Source organism: Scyliorhinus torazame, chromosome 3 (assembly GCF_047496885.1).
Source record: "Scyliorhinus torazame isolate Kashiwa2021f chromosome 3, sScyTor2.1, whole genome shotgun sequence".
Taxonomy (NCBI): Eukaryota; Metazoa; Chordata; class Chondrichthyes; order Carcharhiniformes; family Scyliorhinidae; genus Scyliorhinus; species Scyliorhinus torazame.
This window is the reverse complement of record NC_092709.1, coordinates 280,673,364-280,694,730: the sequence shown is the minus strand read 5'-3', so window position 1 is coordinate 280,694,730 and position 21,367 is coordinate 280,673,364. Positions and strand designations below refer to the sequence as shown.

General features: G+C 49.6%; 1 protein-coding gene across 6 annotated transcripts in view; it reads right to left on the bottom strand.

Moving 5' to 3' along the window:
• Positions 1-3,236: 3,236 nt before the first annotated feature.
• The window catches only part of amacr (alpha-methylacyl-CoA racemase), a 172,993-nt gene continuing 154,862 nt past the window's right edge, over positions 3,237-21,367 (bottom strand). For 5 of the 6 annotated variants that reach the window (XM_072497318.1, XM_072497317.1, XM_072497316.1 and 2 more), the window contains one exon: positions 3,237-4,979. In XM_072497318.1, coding sequence (XP_072353419.1) covers positions 4,570-4,979 — 410 coding nt within the window. In that variant the 3' untranslated portion in view covers positions 3,237-4,569. Of the gene's footprint in view, positions 4,980-19,313; positions 19,441-21,367 lie in introns of all 6 variants that reach the window. The other variant, XM_072497320.1, reaches the window with a different exon arrangement.

The window sequence follows — 21,367 nt, the reverse complement described above, 5'->3', positions numbered from 1 at the left end:
GAGCTGAGTTCTGATCTGCCTGACTCTTGAGTCCACAATTGTTTCCAAGTGGGATAGTTTTTTAAAAAGAGTAATATTTTAAAGCAGAGCAGTCTTGTCTGAAGACAAGGAAGAGACTGAAACAACCTAGTTGAAGCAGCTATTTGAAGATATGCAGCCAGAGTCTGAAGGGGTTCCAATCGGAGCAAAATCTGTTTTATAAAGCAAGTATTACTCTATGTCCTGCTAATCTTAAACTTGATTAAAGAGCTGTATGTTTCTTTTCTTGATGTTTAATGGGAAATTGTATTGTTGTGTTCAGGGATAATTGTAAGTTGTTCTTTTCGGGTGCGAAGTTAAAAGTTTAATATTATAGTTATAATAAAGTTTTGTTTTACAAAATACCATAGCCCTATTTTTATTCTGTGCTATCATTTCTGGAGCGAATCATTCTTTCTGCAGTCTTAAAATAAGCTAAAATATTAGGATTTCAGTCCAGCATCCTAGCCACGGTTGGGATCTGGTCTGGGATCATAGTATAGGAGAAAGGAACTACTGTTCGCATAATAAAATTCATCCACTCACAATTTATCTTTTAATGGCTTCAATCTTGCACAAAAGTGCTACATATTTTGACTTTACTTAGAAGAGATATACATTTGGCAGAATAAGGTTTCCTCACATTGTTGTGGTTCCTCTTTGGAGAAATGCAAGTACCTGTATAAGGATTATAGCAATGTGCTTTTCTTGGACCTTAGACTTCACCTGCATTGGAAAACACAGGCTGCGGGATTCTCCATCAACGGGATCCTCCACTCCACCGGCACGCCCCCTTATTTTCCTGGTCTTTCTCTTCATTAATATCCAAAGGGGCTCTGTGCTCTGCACCTTGATTCTCCTGCAGTTCCAAACCTTGCTGTTGTGCAGCACACCTCAATGAATCTGCGGATGCTGCCTGTGCATTCTGATGGATGCCTGCCAGACCCGGAAACCAGAGCACCTGCTCATTCTGACTGGCAAGGTTAACCTGCAAAACCCATGTTAGTATCACTCTAATTGAGCAAGGAATGAAATGTTGTGATAGTCCCAGAGGACCATAGGTTGCTCTGCCCTCCGAGAGAGCTGACTGGTGGTGATTTAACTGGAGGGTCAACACATCTCAGGCGGAGGTGCAAGCTGAGAAGGCAGAGCCCTCAAGAATAACCTCGGCTGGTACGGGAGCAACTAACATATTGCAATTGGCAACTTCCTGCTCTCGAGGGGGTTGCTTACTTGCAGCTTGATGCACTCGAGTGAAATGCAAAGTCAGTATGTTGCAGTCGGCTTCTTGCCATGCTGTTAATTTCACAGGTTTTGATTTTCCACCAATAAACACCCAAATCCATGTGTTCCTGTAAATAAAAATCCAGGCTCCACAGTCAAAAATTCTGAGGCAGCAGAGACATACAGATTTATAAACCAGATATCCAATTCCATATCCCAATTGTCATTTCGAAGGAGGCCTGTCAAATGTTTGTTCAGATAGAAAGTATTGTAATAAGGAACCTTTCTCAGGCAGTACAGCAAAAAATTAGTTACATCGTGGGAGTGGCTTTCTTGGAGGAGGAGCATGCAAGCATAGAGTCATAGATGTTTACAGCATGAAAACAGGCCCTTTGGCCCAGCTTGTCCATGCCACCATGTTTCTATCACTAAGCTAGTCCCACTTGCCCGCATTTGGCCCATATCCCTCCATACCCATCCTGCCCAAGTAACTGTCTGTTTTCAAAGGAAAAATTTGTACCTGCCTCTACCTCTGCCTCAGACAGCTCGTTCCAGATGCTCACCACCTTCTGAAATGAATACTGTTACTTTGGTGAATGTGATGCCATAAAACCTGTTACTTCCTGTCTGACCTTTTACCATAAAGATTGAGTGTCTCACTGTGGAGGAATGTTCTTTCCCATCATCCGCACCTCAACACAACGGAGTTGAATTCAAGAGGGTTTCCCAGCTTTAAACAGCAGCCAAGAAATGTCTTCTCTTTAATGTCCAGGTAAAGCCCCGCAACAGCTGCTGGATGCCCAACAGATAGAGATTCAATTCCTTACACACATTGGCCATGTACATGGAACTTATTCTAACAGAGAGAAGTTTGTCAGTCAATCTCTTTAGGCCAAACCCATTTCCTCTGAGCACACAGGTACCAATAAAGTTACAAAAGTCCCAGGTGACCATAGGCTGCTTTCCCCTTTGAGGTGGAGAATTGACTGGTGGTGGTTAACGTGAGGATCACCACACCTCAGGTGAGGGGCAAGATCGAAAAGGCAGGCCTTCATGAATAGCCTGTCTGTACAGGAAGTGAACCCATGCTGCTGGCCTTGTTCTGCATCCAAACCAGCTGTTTAGCCAACTGAGCTAAACCAGGCCCATGTCCATGTACCATTGGTATCTGCAGTTCCAATTTTCCCATGACTCAAAATCAAAGTTCACAGATGTACATGACAAGGAACAGTTCAACATGATCATAACGAGCAAGAACAGAGATTTGGAATACTGTGTTCACATACATTTGTTGGGTAGCTAAATGCCCTATCAGCCTATTCCCATTCATTGACAGAGTATGGGACACTGATAATGTTATCAAGTGGTACTCCCCAATAACTTTCTCAGCGATGCTCAGTTTCCAGGGCCACCTGGTTTCACAACTTATTACAGTTCTTGTTCCAAAGGTTAAATTCCAGAGACGAGCTGAGTGACTGCTCTCAATGCCAAGATCGCATTTAATCAAATGTAGCACCAAGGAGTCAACTGAAGACAATAAGGATTATGGGAGAAACTCTCCAGTGGCAGGAGATACGTCTGAATACAAATCCCGTTGCTACGGAGCTAAAGATTCTGGAATTCCCTACTTGATATTGTGGCTGCATCTAAACTAGGCTGCAATGGTTCAAGAAGGCCCATCACCAGCTTATCAGGAAAACTAAGCTTAGGCACCAAGTTCAGGCTTTGTTAGCACCCCATATCCTCAGAATGAATTTTAAAAAGACATCTAAAACTTATGTAAAAATATATATTCCATACATATATATAATATATAGAGAGAGAGGATAGGGCAGCAAGATGGATTTTGGATTATTCTTACAAGAGGAAGCACATACACAATGGCATGTTTGGCGTCCTTTGTGCTGCAAGCTTCTGATGAAGTATGAAATTAGTGGTAAGAGTTATCTTAGAAGCCAGTTCAATGTGGTGTGTTTTCATAAATATCTATTAACTGCAAACACATGCATCTTTATTGGCTAATCTTGTTCGCAGATTTGACAGTAATGTTGAGCAAAATACAATTTTAGAAGCTGGTTATTGCATAAGTCTTAGATTGCTTTGAAGTGTTATTTTGCAGCTAAATGTGGGAAATATATTGGAGAATTTGAAGTCTTGCTTGCAGTAGGTTATTGTGGCAAATATTACCTATTATAAGCTGAATGACAATGCTTGATCTACACCCAGTATTGGGCCTTGGATCCTATTTCTGTCAGGTTGGGAAGTGGGAATCTGAAATCTAAGAACAAAGAACAAAGAAAAGTACAGCACAGGAACAGGCCCTTTGGCCCTCCAAGCCTGTGCCGACCATGCTGCCCATCTAAACTAAAATCTTCTGCACTTCCGGGATCCGTATCCCTCAGCACGGTAGCATTGTGGATAGCACAATTGCTTCACAGTTCCAGGGTCCCAGGTTCGATTCCCGGCTTGGGTCACTGTGCGGAGTCTGCACATTCTCCCCGTGTGTGCGCGGGTTTGCTCCGGGTGCTCCGGTTTCCTCCCACAGTTCAAAGATGTGCAGGTTAGGTGGATTGGCCATGCTAAATTGCTCTTAGTGTCCAAAATTGCCCTTAGTGTTGGGTGGGGTTACTGGGTTATGGGGATAGGGTGGAGGTGTGGACCTTGGGTTACGTGCTCTTTCCAAGAGCCGGTGCAGACTCGATGGGCCGAATGGCCTCCTTCTGCACTGTAAATTCTATGATATTCCCATCCTATTCATGTATTTGTCAAGATGCCCCTTAAATGTCAGTTGGGAAGGAGAGGCAATGATCGTGGAGGCAATTATCATGGGGTAAGTGAGGTACTGCATCTCCTGGCTCGACATTTAGGTTGGTATTTTTTATCATACCATGTTACTTGCAGCTTAATAGGCAGTCTCAGATAGCATGTAAACCTCGTTTTCCTGAGTGCAACTGTACTAGCAGTGGGGTCTTCAAATTGTTCACACGTCCCTTACTTGCAAGAATAGCAAATGGCACACCACTACTGGTAATTATCATGCGCTGGCGTGAGGCTGGTTGGCACCTGCAAATCTGGCTAAATGGACAAAATTCTAGGCCAGTGTGCAGAAATTAGTAGCTGTTCTTTTAATTTCATCTTTCCCAATCCAGCAATTTAAAAAATACACATGGATAATGTTTATTGGTTTTGTGTGAACGATTATGTTAGATAACATTTGATTTAATTTTGTTATTTGGTAATGGGAAAAATTAAAATATAATGGCAAATAATTTCATTGAAAGCAAGACAAAAATCTTATTGCCATAAAGTAATACGTGTACATTTCTGTTACAAGTGAGATTTTGGTCCATTACATTCAATAATCCCAGCAGACTGCAGCTTATTTATCTGCTCTTTAGTGAAATCATATTCAGTCAACACAAGTTGTGTGTGTTCCCCTACTGCTGGATCTCTTTCTAGGCTGATAATGGCAGGGGTCCGGGATAGAACAGGAGCTGGCCTAGGACTGATTTGTCCTTCCACATCAGTAATAAAAGATCCTCTTTTCTGATTATGCGGGTGATTGAAAGCTTCCTGGAAAGACAAAACAGGAGTGACACAAGCATCAGTTTTATCAAAGATCTTAGTCCACTGTTCTTGCCTCTTGGCAGCAAATGCTTCTGTAAAAATTCTTTTCAATTCTGGCCAGTCAGACTGACTCATCTGAGAGGGGAGTTTGGTGGAATCCAAGCCGAGACCTACAAAGACACACAGAAAGCAGCAGTTAATCACAGGATCAACTGCACGAGGAGAACACATCAAATCTAGATCAGAAAATAAAAATAACCCTGATCTTTAATTCTATTTTGAATGTTTTTTTCTTTAAAAGAATAGATGATTAATACCAGGATAACTCCCTGCTCTAAGTAGACATTTAGGGACCTTTCTTTCAGCTTTGAAATCCACAACATTCTGACAGATGCGAAGAAGCCAAGATGAGAATGGCGATCCTGGCTGGGAACCCAGTGCTTTTTAAGTTGTTGCTAAGCCTTGGTTATTACCCATCTGTAACTAAGATTGGTCATATGGAATCTCAGAAATTATAGAAACATGGATATTTTCAGGATATTCTGTCAAACCAGGGAGAGAATCTCCACCTGCTCTATACAAGGAAAATTACATCAAGGGAGTTACCCGCAGATGCAGAAATCATAGAAAGGCTATGCAAAGAAGGCCATTCAGCTCATTGAGCCCATGTCGGTTCTCTGCAAGAACAATTTCGCAAGTCCCATTCCCTCAAATTACACACCCTTTCACTGGAACTGTGTGATTTATTTTCTCAAGGTGCTTGTTTAATTCCCTTTTGAAGGCCATTAAATCTCTCCATCACATTCTTGGGCAGTGTATTCCAGATCCGAATCATTCACGGTACAAACACCGTTTCCTCATGAGCCTTTGGTTCTTTCAATTTAATCTGGAACCTCTGGTTTTTGATCCTTCAGCCATTGGGAATGGTTTCTCTCTATCTAAACCCCTCATAATTAGAGCACTTCTATGAAATGTGTTTCTTGTATGAGCATACTCCAGTCTCTGAACATACACATTTAAATTTCAGGCCTTTTAAAATATATTCTGCTTTTCTATTCCTACAACCAAAGTGAATAACTTCACATTTCCCCACACTATACTCCATCTGCCATCTTGTTCCCAACTCACTTAACCGGCCTGTAACTCTGTAGCCTCTCTATGTCCTCCTCACAGCTTAACTTTCCACCTGTCTTTGTATCATTCAGAAACTTCAATACATTAGTCCGTCTCTTCAAAGTCATTCATATGGATTGTAAAAAGCGGAGGCCTAGCACCGATCCTTGCAGCATTCCATTAGCCACAGCATGCCAACTTGAAAATGCCCCAATTTTGCCTACAGTTTGCTTCCTGTACATTAGCCAATCTTATATCCTCAGTAAGCACTAACATCCTACCTCATTTTGCCCTTTGTCTATCAGCATATATCACCCCCTAAGACCGCAATATCACCACTCGAGTTCTTGCACATCTGTGATTTCCCTGCAGATTTTTCCTCTCTCTCACACTCACATGATCATATTATTTTTTCTTTTTAACTCTAACCAAATGGATTTGTTTTTTTGCCCCTTCAAAGACATCCTTCTATCCAAAACTACAATGTCTTGACTAATCAGTACTACTACTCCATTTTCCTTCACTATCTTTTCTGAACACTTTGTATACTTGAATATTAAGCACCCAGTCCTCAGCATTTTCAAGCCATACTTCTGTTATTGTCACGAACCATATTTCCACATGGCTCTTTGTGCTTGTAGCTCATCAACATTATTCACCACACAGTGCACCACACAGTGGCTGGATTCCCCGTGAGATAACAGCGAAATCGCGAAACGCGATTGGCCGGAGAATCAACGCCGAGATCGGGCCTGACGCCGGTTTCGTGCTGAATATGCATTCTCTGGACCCCCCGAAATCGATAAAATCGTGGTGCACGCCGCAGGCCCGGAAGTACAGTATGCATCTCATTATCTGTCCCGACGACCGATTCTCCGCAGCCTCAGCGATTCTGCGCCTCGGGCCCATTTCCCGACGGCGTGTTTCGGCTTGGATTCCACCAAACTCCCCTCTCAGATGAGTCAGTCTGACTGGCCAGAATTGAAAAGAATTTTTACAGAAGCATTTGCTGCCAAGAGACAAGAACAGTGGACCTATAAAAAATTGTGAAGCCGGCGTGCTGGCTGAGGTGGCTGCGAGAGGAGGTAGGAGGTGGCGTGGGGGGACTGGGGGCAGCCGCTCAGGCTGGAGGGCCAGCTGCCCGACAGTATGAGGAGGAGGTGGTGCCAAGGAGGCGCCAGATGAGGCCACACATCTACCGCGACTGCATATCCTTTGAGCACCTCCTGGACCGGGCACGTAGGAGGAGACTGCGGATGAGCAGGGAGACTGTCAGACATATCAGCCACATGTTGGCACACCTGGCACCGCAAGGGAATGGGGAAGGACACCCGCTCCCACTGGCCGTCAAGGTGACGGTAGCGTTGAACCTCTACGCGACAGGGACCTGTCCGGCATCTCCCAGACATCGGCGCACAGGTGCATCCGTGCCATCAAGGACGCGCTGTATGCCCTTGCAGACCGGTACATCCAGTACCCAGTGGACTACGCCTACCACGATGCCCAGGCAGCGGGGTTCGCTGCCGTCGCCGGGATGCCCCGGGTCCAGGGGCTAATCGATGGGGTGCATGTCGATCTGCGGCCACCGGTGGATAACAGGCCGCTGTTCACGATCAGGAAGGTGTACCACTCCATAAACGTTCAGGTGGTCTGTGACCATCAGATGCGGATCCTGCACGTCTGCGCCCGGTACCCGGGCAGTATACATGACTCGTTCATATTGGCACAATCTCTGATCCCCGACATGTTCGAGGAACAACTTCCCCAGCTACGGGACTGGTTACTGGGCGACAGGGGTTGCCTGTTGCGGTCCTGGCTGATGACGCCTATACAGAGGCCACAGGTCGACGCGGAGCATCGCTACAGTGATGCCCATTGTGCGACCAGGGGTGTTGTCGAGAGGTGCTTCGGGGTCCTGAAAATGCGCTTCAGGTGCCTGGACCGCTCTGGAGTGGCACTCCAGTAATAGGCCAGGAAGGCCGCCTGCATCATGATGGTCTGCTGCTTCCTCCACAATATAGCCCAGCAGAGGGGCGATGTGCTGGAGGAGAATGAGGAGCAAGGGCAGGCCTCGTCAGACGAGGAGGATGAGGAGGAGGGGGACAATGAGCGGGACATGGGGGCTGGCCAAACACGGGAGGCCGCACAACGGTACCGCCAGGGCCAGCACGCATGGGACACATTAATCGAGACACGTTTCACCAACTAGGGTGGTTGCTGGGCAGGGGCACGGACACAATGTAGCGCACAAAGACTCCGAGAGACGAATAGAGTGAAGTCCATGAGGCTTTATTAAGCGTGACTGTTCCCCCGCAGTTCAGTAGTAGACTGCCTGCGGGGGAGGACTCCAGGTACTTATACTCCGCCTTCAGGGCGGAGCTAGAGGTCAACGTCCAACCAGGACCCGGGATCTGTCAGCCAATGACATCATGGCTTCACAGTCCCACATGACCCCTAATGTATACTACCACATTCACCCCTTGTTAAAAATGAACCCGGCGGGGTGATGCTTCGCATGGTGGTAAGGGTTTACAAGGCTGGTCCTGGGAGGAAAAACGTTCGCATGTTATTACAGTATGTACAAGGTTTTTTTTGTTTCAAACTATTTACAGTAATCGTCAGGAAAAGACAAAATGTTCTCGTTAAAGTCCACATATTGTACTGTTAGATCGACGCCACGAGTCGGTCGGGCGGTCTGGTCGTCCGTGTCGATCGCCTCGGCCCCGGTGATGGTGGTGGTGTTTGTTCCGGTGTTGTCGTTTCCGGGAGCCTTACGGTTTCAGCTTGGGCTTCATTCCTGGTCGGGCCTGGGTGGAGGACTGATCCTCCTGGGAAGGGGTCGGTCGCGGGGTGCGGTGGTGGCAGGAAGGGGGGGGGATGGGTGATTGGTGTCGGGGGTGTGTGTGTGTTGCCGGCGGGCGCCAGATCTCGCAGGGAGACTGTGTCCTGTCGGCCGTCGGGGTACTCCACGTAAGCGTACTGCGGGTTCGCGAGAAGGAGGTGAACCCTTTCGACCAACGGGTCCGACTTGTGCGCCCGCACATGCTTTCGGAGCAAGTTGGGTCCTGGGGCCGCCAGCCAGGTCGGCAGCGACGTTCCAGAGGAGGACTTCCTGGGGAAGACAAGGAGGCGCTCATGAGGCGTTTGGTTAGTGCTAGTACAGAGTAGTGACCGGATGGAGTGGAGGGCGTCCGGGAGGACCTCCTGCCACCATGAAACTGGGAGGTCCCTGGACCGTAGGGCCAGTAGGACGGTCTTCCAGACCGTGCCGTTCTCCCTCTCTACTGGCCCGTTCCCCCGGGGGTTGTAGCTGGTCGTCCTGCTTGAGGCTATACCGTTGCTGAGCAGGAACTGGCGCAGCTCGTCACTCATGAAGGAGGACCCCCTGTCGCTGTGGACGTATGCGGGGCAACCGAACAGTGTGAATATGGTGTTCAGGGCTTTAATGACTGTGGCCGCGGTCATGTCAGAACAGGGGATGGCGAATGGGAAGCGGGAGTACTCGTCCACCACATTAAGGAAGTATATGTTGCGGTCGGTGGAGGGGAGGGGTCCTTTGAAATCCAGACTAAGGCGTTCAAAGGGGCGGGAAGCCTTAATCAGGTGCGCACCATCCGGCCTGAAAAAATGCGATTTGCACTCTGCGCAAATGTGGCAGTTCCTTGTGACTGTACGGACCTCCTCTAAAGAGTATGGGAGGTTGCGGGACTTGATAAAGTGGTAAAAACGAGTGACCCCCGGGTGGCAGAGGTCCTCGTGGAGGGTTTGGAGGCGGTTAATTTGTGCGTTGGCACATGTGCCGCGGGATAGGGCATCGGACGGCTCGTTCAGCTTTCCGGGACGATACAAGATCTCGTAGTTGAAGGTGGAGAGCTCGATCCTCCACCTTAAGATCTTGTCGTTTTTGATTTTGCCCCGCTGTGCATTGTCGAACATGAAGGCTACCGACCGTTGGTCCGTGAGGAGAGTGAATCTCCTGCCGGCCAGGTAATGCCTCCAATGTCGCACAGCTTCCACTATGGCTTGGGCTTCCTTTCCCACTGAGGAGTGGCGAATTTCTGAAGCGTGGAGGGTTCGGGAGAAAAAGGCCACGGGTCTGCCCGCTTGGTTAAGGGTGGCCGCTAGAGCTACGTCGGAGGCGTCGCTCTCGACCTGGAAGGGGAGGGACTCGTCGATGGCGCGCATCGTGGCCTTTGCGATATCCGCTTTGATGCGGCTGAAGGCCTGGCAAGCCTCTGTCGACAGAGGGAAGGTCGTGGTCTGTATTAGGGGGCGGGCCTTGTCTGCGTACTGGGGGACCCACTGGGCGTAGTGTGAAAAGAACCCCAGGCAGCGTTTTAGGGCTTTTGAGCAGTGCGGGAGGGGAAATTCCATGAGGGCGTGCATACGTTTGGGGTCGGGGCCTATTATCCCATTGCGCACTATGTAGCCCAGGATGGCTAGCCGGTTGGTGCTAAAAACGCACTTGTCCTCGTTGTACGTGAGGTTCAAGGCTTTAGCGGTCTGGAGGAATTTTTGGAGGTTGGCGTCGTGGTCCTGCTGATCGTGGCCGCAGATGGTTACATTGTCGAGATACGGGAACGTGGCCCGCAACCCGTGTTGATCAACCATTCGGTCCATCTCTCGTTGGAAGACCGAGACCCCGTTTGTGACGCCAAATGGGACCCTTAGGAAATGGTATAATCGCCCGTCTGCCTCGAAGGCTGTGTACTTGCGGTCACTTGGGCGGATGGGGAGCTGATGGTAGGCGGACTTGAGGTCCACGGTGGAGAAGACCTTATATTGGGCAATCCGATTGACCATGTCGGATATGCGGGGGCGAGGGTACGCGTCTAGTTGTGTGTACCTGTTGATGGTCTGGCTATAGTCTATGACCATCCTTTGCTTCTCCCCTGTCTTTACTACTACCACCTGTGCTCTCCAGGGACTATTGCTGGCCTGGATTATGCCTTCCTTTAGTAGCCGCTGGACTTCGGACCGAATAAAGGTCCGGTCCTGGGCGCTGTACCGTCTGCTCCTAGTGGCGACGGGTTTGCAATCCGGGGTGAGGTTTGCAAACAAGGACGGGGGTTGCACCTTGAGGGTTGCGAGGCCGCAGATAGTGAGTGGGGGTATTGGGCCGCCGAATTTGAAGGTTAGGCTCTGTAGATTGCACTGGAAGTCTAATCCCAGTAATGTGGGGGCGCAGAGTTGGGGAAGGACGTAGAGCCTGTAGTTTTTGAACTCCCTCCCTTGCACCGTTAGGGTAACTATGCAGAAGCCTTTGATCTGTACGGAGTGGGATCCTGCAGCTAGGGAAATCTTTTGTGCGCTGGGATGGATGGTCAAAGAACAGCGTCTTACCATGTCGGGGTGGAAAAGCTCTCCGTGCTCCCGGAGTCGACTAGGCATGGTGTCTCGTGCCCGTTTATCAGCACCGTTGTCGTCGTCGTCTGGAGTGTCCGGGGCCGAGCTTGGTCCAGCGTCATTGAAGCGAGACGTGGTTGTAGTGGTTGAGCGTCTTCTTCGAACCCCGTGGAGCCGTCGACACTGGGGTCCGTTGTTGCCGTCCAAGATGGCGTCGGGGGTGAACAAGATGGCTGCCCCCATGCATCGCACATGGCTGGGGGGTCACAAGATGGCGGCGGGGGTGGACAAAATGGCTGCCCCCATGCGTCGTACAGGTCTGGGGTGGTCCAAGATGGTGGCGCCCTTCCTCCCCTCGTGGTGGCCGGGACCTAAAATGGCGGCGTCTGCGGGTCGCACATGGGGCGCTGGGGGGGTTGGGGAGCATTAGGAACGCGCGGGGCTCCCTCTTCTCCGGGGACAGCGGTGGTCGGGACCCAAATTGGTAGCGCCGGCGGGTCATACGTGGGGCGCGAGGGGGGGGGGGTTGGGGAGCGTAAACGGCGTGCAGGGCTCCCTGTTCTCCCGGGACAGCGGTGGTTGGGACCCAGAGTGGCTGCGCCTGCGGGTCGTACATGGGGCGCTGGGGGAGCATAAACGGCGTGCAGGGCTCCCTGTTCTCCCGGGACAGCGGCGACCTCGCGGGACCGGCACACAGCCGCCAAATGGCCCTTTTTCCCGCAGCTCTTACAGATCGCTGCGCGGGCTGGGCAGCGCTGCCGGGGGTGTTTCGCCTGGCCGCAGAAATAGCAGCGGGCGCCCCCGGTGCGACTTGGCGTTTGGACCGCGCAAGCCTGTGGGGTGTCCGGGGGGGGGGGGAGGTGGGTTTGTCGCGACGGGTAAGTACGGAGCCCAATGGGCTGCTGCGCGGTCGGGGCCGTAGGCGCGGGTATTTTGCGTGGCCACGTCTAGGGAGGCTGCTAGGGCCCGTGCCTCTGAGAGTCCTAGCGACTCTTTTTCTAGAAGTCTTTGGCGGATTTGGGAGGAGTTCATACCTGCCACAAAAGCATCGCGCATTAACATGTCCGTGTGTTCATTTGCGTTCACCGACGGGCAGCTGCAGGCTCGTCCCAAAATTAGTAGCGCGGCGTAGAATTCATCTATCGATTCTCCGGGACTTTGCCGTCTCGTTGCGAGTTGATAGCGAGCGTAGATCTGGTTTATGGGCGGACAGAGAGACTTTTTAGTGCTGCGAACGCCGTCTGGAAATCCTCTGCGTCTTCGATGAGAGAGAAAATCTCTGTGCTTAACCTCGAGTGCAGGATCTGTAGTTTTTGGTCTTCTGTGACCCGGCCGGTGGCCGTTCTGAGGTAGGCCTCGAAACAAGTCTACCAGTGCTTGAAAGCTGCTGCCGCGTTCACTGCGTGGGGGCTGATCCTCAGGCATTCCGGGATGATCCTGAGCTCCATAGTCCTTTAGTCACGCTTAATAAATTGTAGTGCACAAAGACTCCGAGAGACGAATAGAGTGAAGTCGATGAGGCTTTATTAAGCGTGACTGTTCCCCCGCAGTTCAGTAGTAGACTGCCTGCGGGGGAGGACTCCAGGTACTTATACTCCGCCTTCAGGGCGGAGCTAGAGGTCAACGTCCAACCAGGACCCGGGATCTGTCAGCCAATGACATCATGGCTTCACAGTCCCACATGACCCCTAATGCATACTACCACACACAATACCACACTCCTTCATCACCGAACACCCTCACCTCCCACACTACCGATCACCCTCACCTCCCACACCACCAAACCACCCGCATGCACACACCCCTGAGTTATATATACCTGCAGCACTAAGAGTCGGGGGCACTGGGTTGACTGTGACAGTGGGTCTGGTCCATGGGATGGAGGATGATGACAGCCCGCTCCGCGATGAGCTCCATGCTCAATATCATTAGACAATGTCTGACTCCTGCCCACAGTAACATCTTCCACCTGGGTGATCCTGCATGCGATCTGGCCAGTCCATCACACGGTCCTGTCAAAAAGCTGGGTGATGGGGACGGTCTGGGTAGGCGGGGGGGGGGGGGGGGGGGGAGGCAACACGGTCCACCCACTGGGCCTCATTCGTCCAACACCCCTCACTCCCAGTGGCCATCACTGATCGCCCCACCCCCACATCAGACGGAGCACCAAGGTTGGTTTTAATGGTGTGAACATGTGTTTATTCTGAACAATTATATGCTGTCTGTTCCCTAGCCAATATATCTAAGCAATGCACTGCACCTGTGCCAACCTAACCGGTGTCCAACTTTCTGGCCATACGGTCCTGCCACTACACCTTTCTGGTTGCCCAGATGGTACAGTAGGAATGGAAGCAGCCTACTGTCACTCCTATCCTGCAACGAGGGTCCCCGTTGCCGCAAGTCTCCTGGGGCGGCCCGGCCTGGATGGGCCCAGCTGCTCCTCGGATGTCCTGTGTGGCATGGTGCCGCCCTGTTCTGCCCGCAACATCACCAGATGCACCAGGGACAGGAGGGGGGAGGGGGGTGGGGGGAGTCGGGGGTGTTCCTACCCTGCAGGAGTCACTGGCACGGGCCTCAGCACCTCTTCCTCCCTCAGGGTGCCCGATGGCCCCGGGCTTCTCCTTGGGATGGGGTTGCGAGCAGAGCCATCCTCTGAGGCCCCTCGCGAGTCCTCGAGGTCCGCTCTGGTACCGACAAGGGTCTGAACGTTCACGGCCATGGAGCACAGTGAGTGGGCCACCTCCCTCTGGGACTGGATCACGTCCCTCTTTGTGCGACGCCGGCCAGCACCTGGACAATGCCCCCGACGCTCTCAGCAATGGCCAGCTGTAACTGGGCCTGCACCTGGGCTATGCCGCCGATGCTCTCAGCAATGGCCTGCTATGACTCGGCCACACTGAGGAGCGCCACTGCAATCTCCAGGTGGCTCTGGAACATGGTTGCCTGTGAGAGGGCAGCCCTGTCATGCGTCTTGGCCCCCCTCTGCACAGAATTCCCCAGGCCTTACAACCATTGACCCATGGGGCTGGTTTAGCACAGGACTAAATAGCTGGCTTTTAAAGCAGACCAAGGCAGGCCAGCAGCGCGGGTTCAATTCCCGTACCAGCCTCCCCGAACAGGCGCCGGAATGTGGCGACTAGGGGCTTTTCACAGTAACTTCATTTGAAGCCTACTTGTGACAATAAGCAATTTTCATTTTCTTTTCCATGTCCGACACCATAGCCCCATTGTCTCCACCGCGGATGCCACCTGTGCGTTTTTGGCCTGGGTGTCACGCATGACTGGCACCAACCCCTGCTCCTGCACGCGGATGGACTCCTCCACCTGCCTCTGCTTGTGCTGGTAGCCAGTCGTCTTCTCCCCCTCTAGTCCCTGGGTCTCTGACTGCACCTGCACTATGGATGGGATTGGATGTTCCAAGAATCCGGGACCTGTCGGGTGGGCAGCTGGTTCCCGGGGCCTGCCTGCCCTCCGACTGTCCGGCCCCTCGACAGCTCCAGCTGTACCGGATGCAATGTGTGGTCCGCACCAGTAAGTGTCCCAGGAGCCTCTTCACTATTTTGCCAAACCGATTTGGTAGTCTCGGAGGTGATTGACTCTGAGAGGTGGACAGTGTTGGAGACAGCAGTGACAGAAAGTCTGTGTCCTCCTCTGACCCGAACTCCGGGGTCTCCTGGGTCTCGGGCAGAGGGCTGGTGTTCTGGCTGCTTTTCCCGTTCGTACTTGGCTGTCTGGGGGGCACCGGCTCTAGCACTGGCTCGGGTGCGAGGAGGCTGGGATGGGCTGAGCCCATCCCTGACTGGTCCTGTAAGATACAAGACGGCATGTATGGTTAGAGAGCGGAACGGGATGAGGCGTAACGTGGTGAGGGCTGGAGTGAGGGGGGGTTGGGGTGGGCACAGATCTGTCGTGGAGACCTGCAACCAGGCAGGGGGTCTCACTTTGTCACGTGCCGCTGACCTCCACGTCGGCGACCTCCCTCTCCACCGCACTGCCGATAATGTTTAGTGCCCTCTGCTCGGGCATGGTGAGGGGACGTAGGTCTGGTGGTCCCCTCCATTCTTCTCCTGCTCCCGGCGGTTGTTGTGCGCGACTTTGTCCTGGGGGCGGGGGGGGGTGCAAACACAAACAACGACAGTGTTAGACAGTCCTACACATGCAGCCCAGAGGTTGGGTAAATGATGGCCAGGGCACACACGACCATTGCGGCTGGCATGGGTGCTGCATTGATTGATTGATATTTATTGTCACATGTACCAAAGTACAGTGAAAAGTATTTTTCTGCGGCCAAGGGAACGTACACAGTATGTACATAGTAGACAAAAGAATAATCGACAGAGTACATTGACAGTGGTGCATCACCAAATAGTGATTGGTTACAGTGCGGAACAAGGCCAAACAAGAGCAGCAGAGGGCGTCGTGAATAGTGTTCTTATAGGGAACAGATCAGTCCAAGGGAGAGTCATTGAGGAGTCTAGTAGCTGTGTGGAAGAAGCTGTTCCTATGTCTGGATGTGCGGGTCTTCAGACTTCTGTATCTTCTGCCTGATGGAAGGCTCTGGAAGATGGCAAAGCCTGGGTGTGAGGGGTCTCTGACAAAGCTGTCTGCCTTCCTGAGGCAGCGGGAGGTGTGGACAGAATCAATGGGAGGGTGACAAGCTTGTGTGATGCATTGGGCTGAGTTCACCACACTCTGCAGTTTCTTGCGATCTTGGGCAGATCAGTTGCCATACCAATCTGTAATGCAGCCGGATAGGATGCTCTCTGTGGCACATATGTAGAAGTTTGTGAGAGTTGATGCAGACATGCTGAATTTCTTTAGCTTCCGTAGGAAGTAGAGACGTTGTTGGGCTTTCTTGACTATTGCATCAACGTGAGTGGCCGGGACAGATTGTTGGTGATGGTGACCCCCAGGAACCTAAAGCTATTGACCATCTCTACTTCGGAGCCATTGATGTAGAAGGGGAAATGTGTCATGCTATGCTTCCTGAAGTCGATGATCAGTTCCTTGGTCTTTCCAGCATTTAGAGGTTATTTTCGGTACACCATGCAACCAAGTGATCTATTTCCCTTCTGTAGTCTGATGTCGGTCAGGATGGGGGTCCGACCATTCCCGGGGGGGGTCCGGGTCATGTGGGGGGGGGGGGGGGGTAGGGTGTTTGGTGCCAGGTGCACAGCACTGGGTACTCACCCTGGCCGCCCTGAAGAGGTTGTTACGTTTCTTCCTGCACTGGTCTGTGGTCCGGCCACCTCGCTGACAGCACGGACGGCGGCTCCCACCTCCACCCAAGCACGGCGAGCGGTGGCGCCTGATGACCTCCGTCCTGACCCGGGGTACAGCACCAACCTCCTCTCCTCCATGGAGCCCAAGAGGGTCTTGAGTTCGGCATCCCGGAAGCGCGGCACTGCTTTCCTTGCGGTCATGTTTTAATGCTTGTGTGTGGGAGGGGGAGAATGACTTATGTCCAGCCGCGGCCAACGTTCCGTTACCAGAGTGTGGCGTTCCACGTTTCGCCCGTGTGAGCCTCTTGGGAGCGGTTGAATCGCTGCAGCTGTGGACCCGATCACGCCGTCGTGAAACTCCACAGTTTTCACGACGACGTCAACACTTGGTCTCCAGAATGGAGAATTCAGCCCACTGTGTTTACATACTTGCATTGTAAACTTGTTTTTGTATTCCTCATAGACCTTCTTAGTCTACTCTTAACTGGTACTAATTTTCCTCTAGTGCTATCCAAAACTTTCACTCCTTTATGGACTTTATTCCTCTTTGTTGCTTGCTGAACCCCATGCCAATTTAGTTTATGCACTTCCCGACCACACTAGTAAACCTTGTCATGAGCACTTTGGTCCCAGTTTTGTTGACGTGCAACCCGTACTTTCTGAATAGGTACCTCTTACCCCAGAATTTATCCGTATTCCCCAAGAATCTGAAGTCCTCCCGCCTGCACCAAACTTCAAGCTGTGCACTGATCCTACTGTTTTCTTTCATGGGCAGTGAGCATCTCTGGCAAGGCCAGCAAGGGTGCCATGGTGGCACAGTGGTTAGCATTGTTGCCTCACAGCGCCATGGACCTGGGTTCAATTTGACCTTCGGCGACTGTCTGTGTGGAATTTGCACGTTCTCCCTATGTTTACATGGGTTTCCTCCTGATCCTCTGTTTTCCTCTCACAGTCCAAAGGTGTACATGTTAGGTGGATTGGCCATGCTAAATTGCCCCTTAGAGTCCAAAGGTTAGGTGGAATTCTGAGGATAGGGCGGCGGAATGGGCACTAAGTAGGGTGCTCTTTCAGAGGGTTGGTGCAGACTCGATGAGCCAAATGGCCTCCTTCTGCACTGTAGGGATTCTATGACACATTCTATTTGTTGCTCATCCTAACTGCCCTTGGGAAAGAGCAGGCAAGTTGCTGCCTTCAACTGCAGTCCATCTGCTGTAAGTTTATACATTTTAGGTTCTTCCATAGCAGCTGATCATAGATCAGAGAATTTACAGTGCAGAAGGAGGCCATTCAGCCCATCGAGTCTACACCGGCTCTTGGAAAGAGCACCCTACCCAAGGTCAACACCTCCACCCTATCCCCATAACCCAGTAACCCCACCCAACACTAAGGGCAATTTTGGACACTAAGGGCAATTTATCATGGCCAATCCACCTAACCTGCACATCTTTGGACTGTGGGAGGAAACCGGAGCACCCGGAGGAAACCCACGCACACACGGGGAGGATGTGCGGACTCCGCACAGACAGTGACCCAAGCCGGAATTGAACCTGGGACCCTGGAGCTGTGAAGCAATTGTGCTATCCACAATGCTACCATGCTGCCCATAATAATAATCTTTCCAGATTTACATTAACACTGCAATGAAGTTACTGTGAAAAGTCCCTAGTTGCCACAGTCCGGCATCTGAGATTTCAGAATTCTCAGCCGGTACGGGAATTGAACCCGCGCGCTGGCCTTGTTCTGCATTACAAACCAGCTGTCTAGCCCACTGAGTTAAATCAGCCCTGTGTTATGATCTGATCATAAGACCTCAATATCTGCTTTCTCTATGTTGTTGGCACTCATATGTACCATAACTTCTTGTTCACTCCCTTTCCTCTGCAGAGTATTTTGCACTCTCCCTGTAATAGCCTTCACCCAGGCAACAACCAATGCAGGACTCAAAATGACGGTTACAGAAAGCCCATCTAACCCCCCCCCCCCCCCCCAACTATGGAATCATCTATATCACTTCATTTCTACTCTTTGCTGTTCCCCCTCTGCAGTCCACTGCCCATTGTTGGCATTGAATTGCACTCCTTCAAGATGCAATAATTCCCAGCTATCTTCAATGCAAAATACTGGTTAGAGAGTGGCACACATTCCATGGACTTCTGTACTTCCTGTCTTTTCCTACTCTTTTGGATGGCTATTATCCTGAACCTCCATTGCCTGTGGGGTGTTCACCTCCTGGAACATACGATCCAGGAAATTGTTAACTTCCCTGTGTTCAGCAGTGGCACCAGCTGCCCCATAAGCTCAGAAATTCTGAGCTTGAGTTCCCAGCACCATGGGAGTGCCCTTGGCACATTGACTGTGACATTTCAAGAAAGTGGTTCACCCCTACCTTCTCAACATAATTACAGAAAGGCAATAAATGCTGGCCTTCTCAGGAATGCCCACATTCCATGAATGAACTAAAAAAACACCTCTTGCATTGCTTTGGCTTCACAATGGCGTTACTTTAATTAATGCCCCAACATAGGTTATGGCAGATTCAAACTCAGAATTACTATTTAACAAGGGATGCACTAAGTAATAAAAATATAAACTGCTGTAAAAACTCAGCAGGTCTGCCAGAAAATCTGTGGAGAGAGAAACTAGGGCTAACATTTCAAGTCCGTATGACTTCTCTGAAGATTTTCAACATCGGCAGTATTTTGTTTTTATTTAACACAACTGAGACCCAAAATAAAAAAACAAAATATTTGAAAAGCTTAACAGGTCTGTAGAGAGAGAAAAACACAGTTAACATTTTGAGTCCAACATGACTCTTCTTCAGACCTGAGTATTGTGACTCTTCCTGCTAAAGAACTCAGACACATTCCATTTCTCATAAATAGGCAGGACTTTGAGAATAACGTCAGTTCTCCAAGAACTGGTGTCAGCTGCAAGATCATATGGTTATCTGCTGAGGTAGTGTTCAGACAAACATATGTTAACTGCATTATTAATAACAACTTTTTCATGCAAAATTCCTGCAAACCACTAGGATTAGCTCCCACAATAAATAACAAATTCTGAAAAGGAAAATAGTTTTATAAAATTCACATCTTTCAATCTTAAAATAGAAATATGCCAGTAGCATTAACAAATGGTTAAATCAGCTGCCTCATAGAATCTAAAAAGCTTTCAGTAGGAGTATATGAACCATTGCGTTTATGCTGGCTATTCAGTATTATCGTACTTTTCAACTCTTGGCTTGGGGCTTTTGGTTATGCCATGTTGAGTGCATATTGAAGTAGTTTTCAAATGCAGTAAAGGTTTGTTTGTCTCCACCACCCTTTCAGGTAGTTGGTTCCAGATCCCTACCACTTTCTGGGTGAAAAAATATTTGCAAATCCTCTTGAATTCTTATAATCTACCTGCTACCAATATGTTACCAAGAGATGTTTTTTTAATTCATTCATGGAATGTGGGCATTCCTGAGAAGGCCAGCATTTATTGTTAAATCTATGATTACAGGTTATTTGACCTCTCTGCTAAAGAAATAGGTCCTTCCTATCCACATGATGTAGGCCCCTCATAATTTTATATGTTTCAATTTAGTCTTCCCTCAGTTTCCGTTGTTCCAAATAAAAAGTTACCCAGTCTACCATAATCCTTTCTCATAGCCAAAATACTCCATTCCTGCAACATCCTAGTGAATCTTTCTGCCCTTCTCTATCACCTTCTCTCACATCCTTCCTCTAATGCTTTGAGGACATGCGTTCAAATCCTATCATAGCAGCTGTGGAATTTAAACTCAATTAATAAATCTGGAATATAAAGCTAGTTTTAGTAATGGTGATGATGAAACTATCATTGATTGTTTTAAATACCTTTCTGATTCACTAATGTCCTTTCGGGAAGGAAATCTGCTTCCCTTACCTGGTCTGATCTACATATAACTCCAGATGCACAGCAATATGGTTGACTCTTACTGCATTCTGAAATGGTCTCACAAGCCACTCGGTTCAAGGGCAATTAAATATGGGCAACAAATGCTGGCCTTGCCAGCGACCTACAGAAAAGCCTCAGTCAGTAAAGGAAAGTATCCCTCATGTCTTCATGACCACTTTATCTACTTGTCCTGCTACCTTCAGGGATCTGTAAACATCCACTGCAAGATCCCTCTGATCCTCTACACTTCTTAGAATCTTACCATTTATTGTGTATTTCCATGCCTTCATTGTACTTTCCAAACTGCTCCGGACTGATTTCCATTTGCCACTTTTCTGCCTACCTGACCAGTCTATTGACATCTTTTTGCTGTCTACAGCTTTCATTCTTGCTGCCTACCACACTGCCAATTTTTGTATCATCTGAAAGCTTCTTAATAATATCTGCTAATGGAGGTACAAATCATTTTATATACCACAAACAAGATGGGGGCCAGAACTGAGCCCTTCAGGACCTTACTGGAAACAGCCTTCCAGTCTCAAAAACACACCAACCATAATTTTTTGTTTCCTGCAACAGATCCAATATTAGATCTAACTTGGCAATTTCCCTTGCATCCAATTAGCTTTTAAATGTCTGACCGGGTCTGCCACATGGGACTTTGGCAAAAGTATTTTGGATTGCTATGTGGCCATTCTCCATGCAGTTTAAAGGGAACACTGGTGGTAGGTGGTTTATGCAACATTAAAGGATATTTCCATAACTGTACAATTTTCTCAGATGTGGATTTGTTAACCATCTTCTCATTCATATCAGTGATACATTAACAAGCATATTTTGTTCTCTCCCACGAATGCCTCAAGTAGGGTTTAAGACTGTTGAAAGAGAAGGCCATACAATTTATTTGTTTTGATTCTTTCACAGAATGTGGCTGGTCAGCATTTATTGCCCATCCC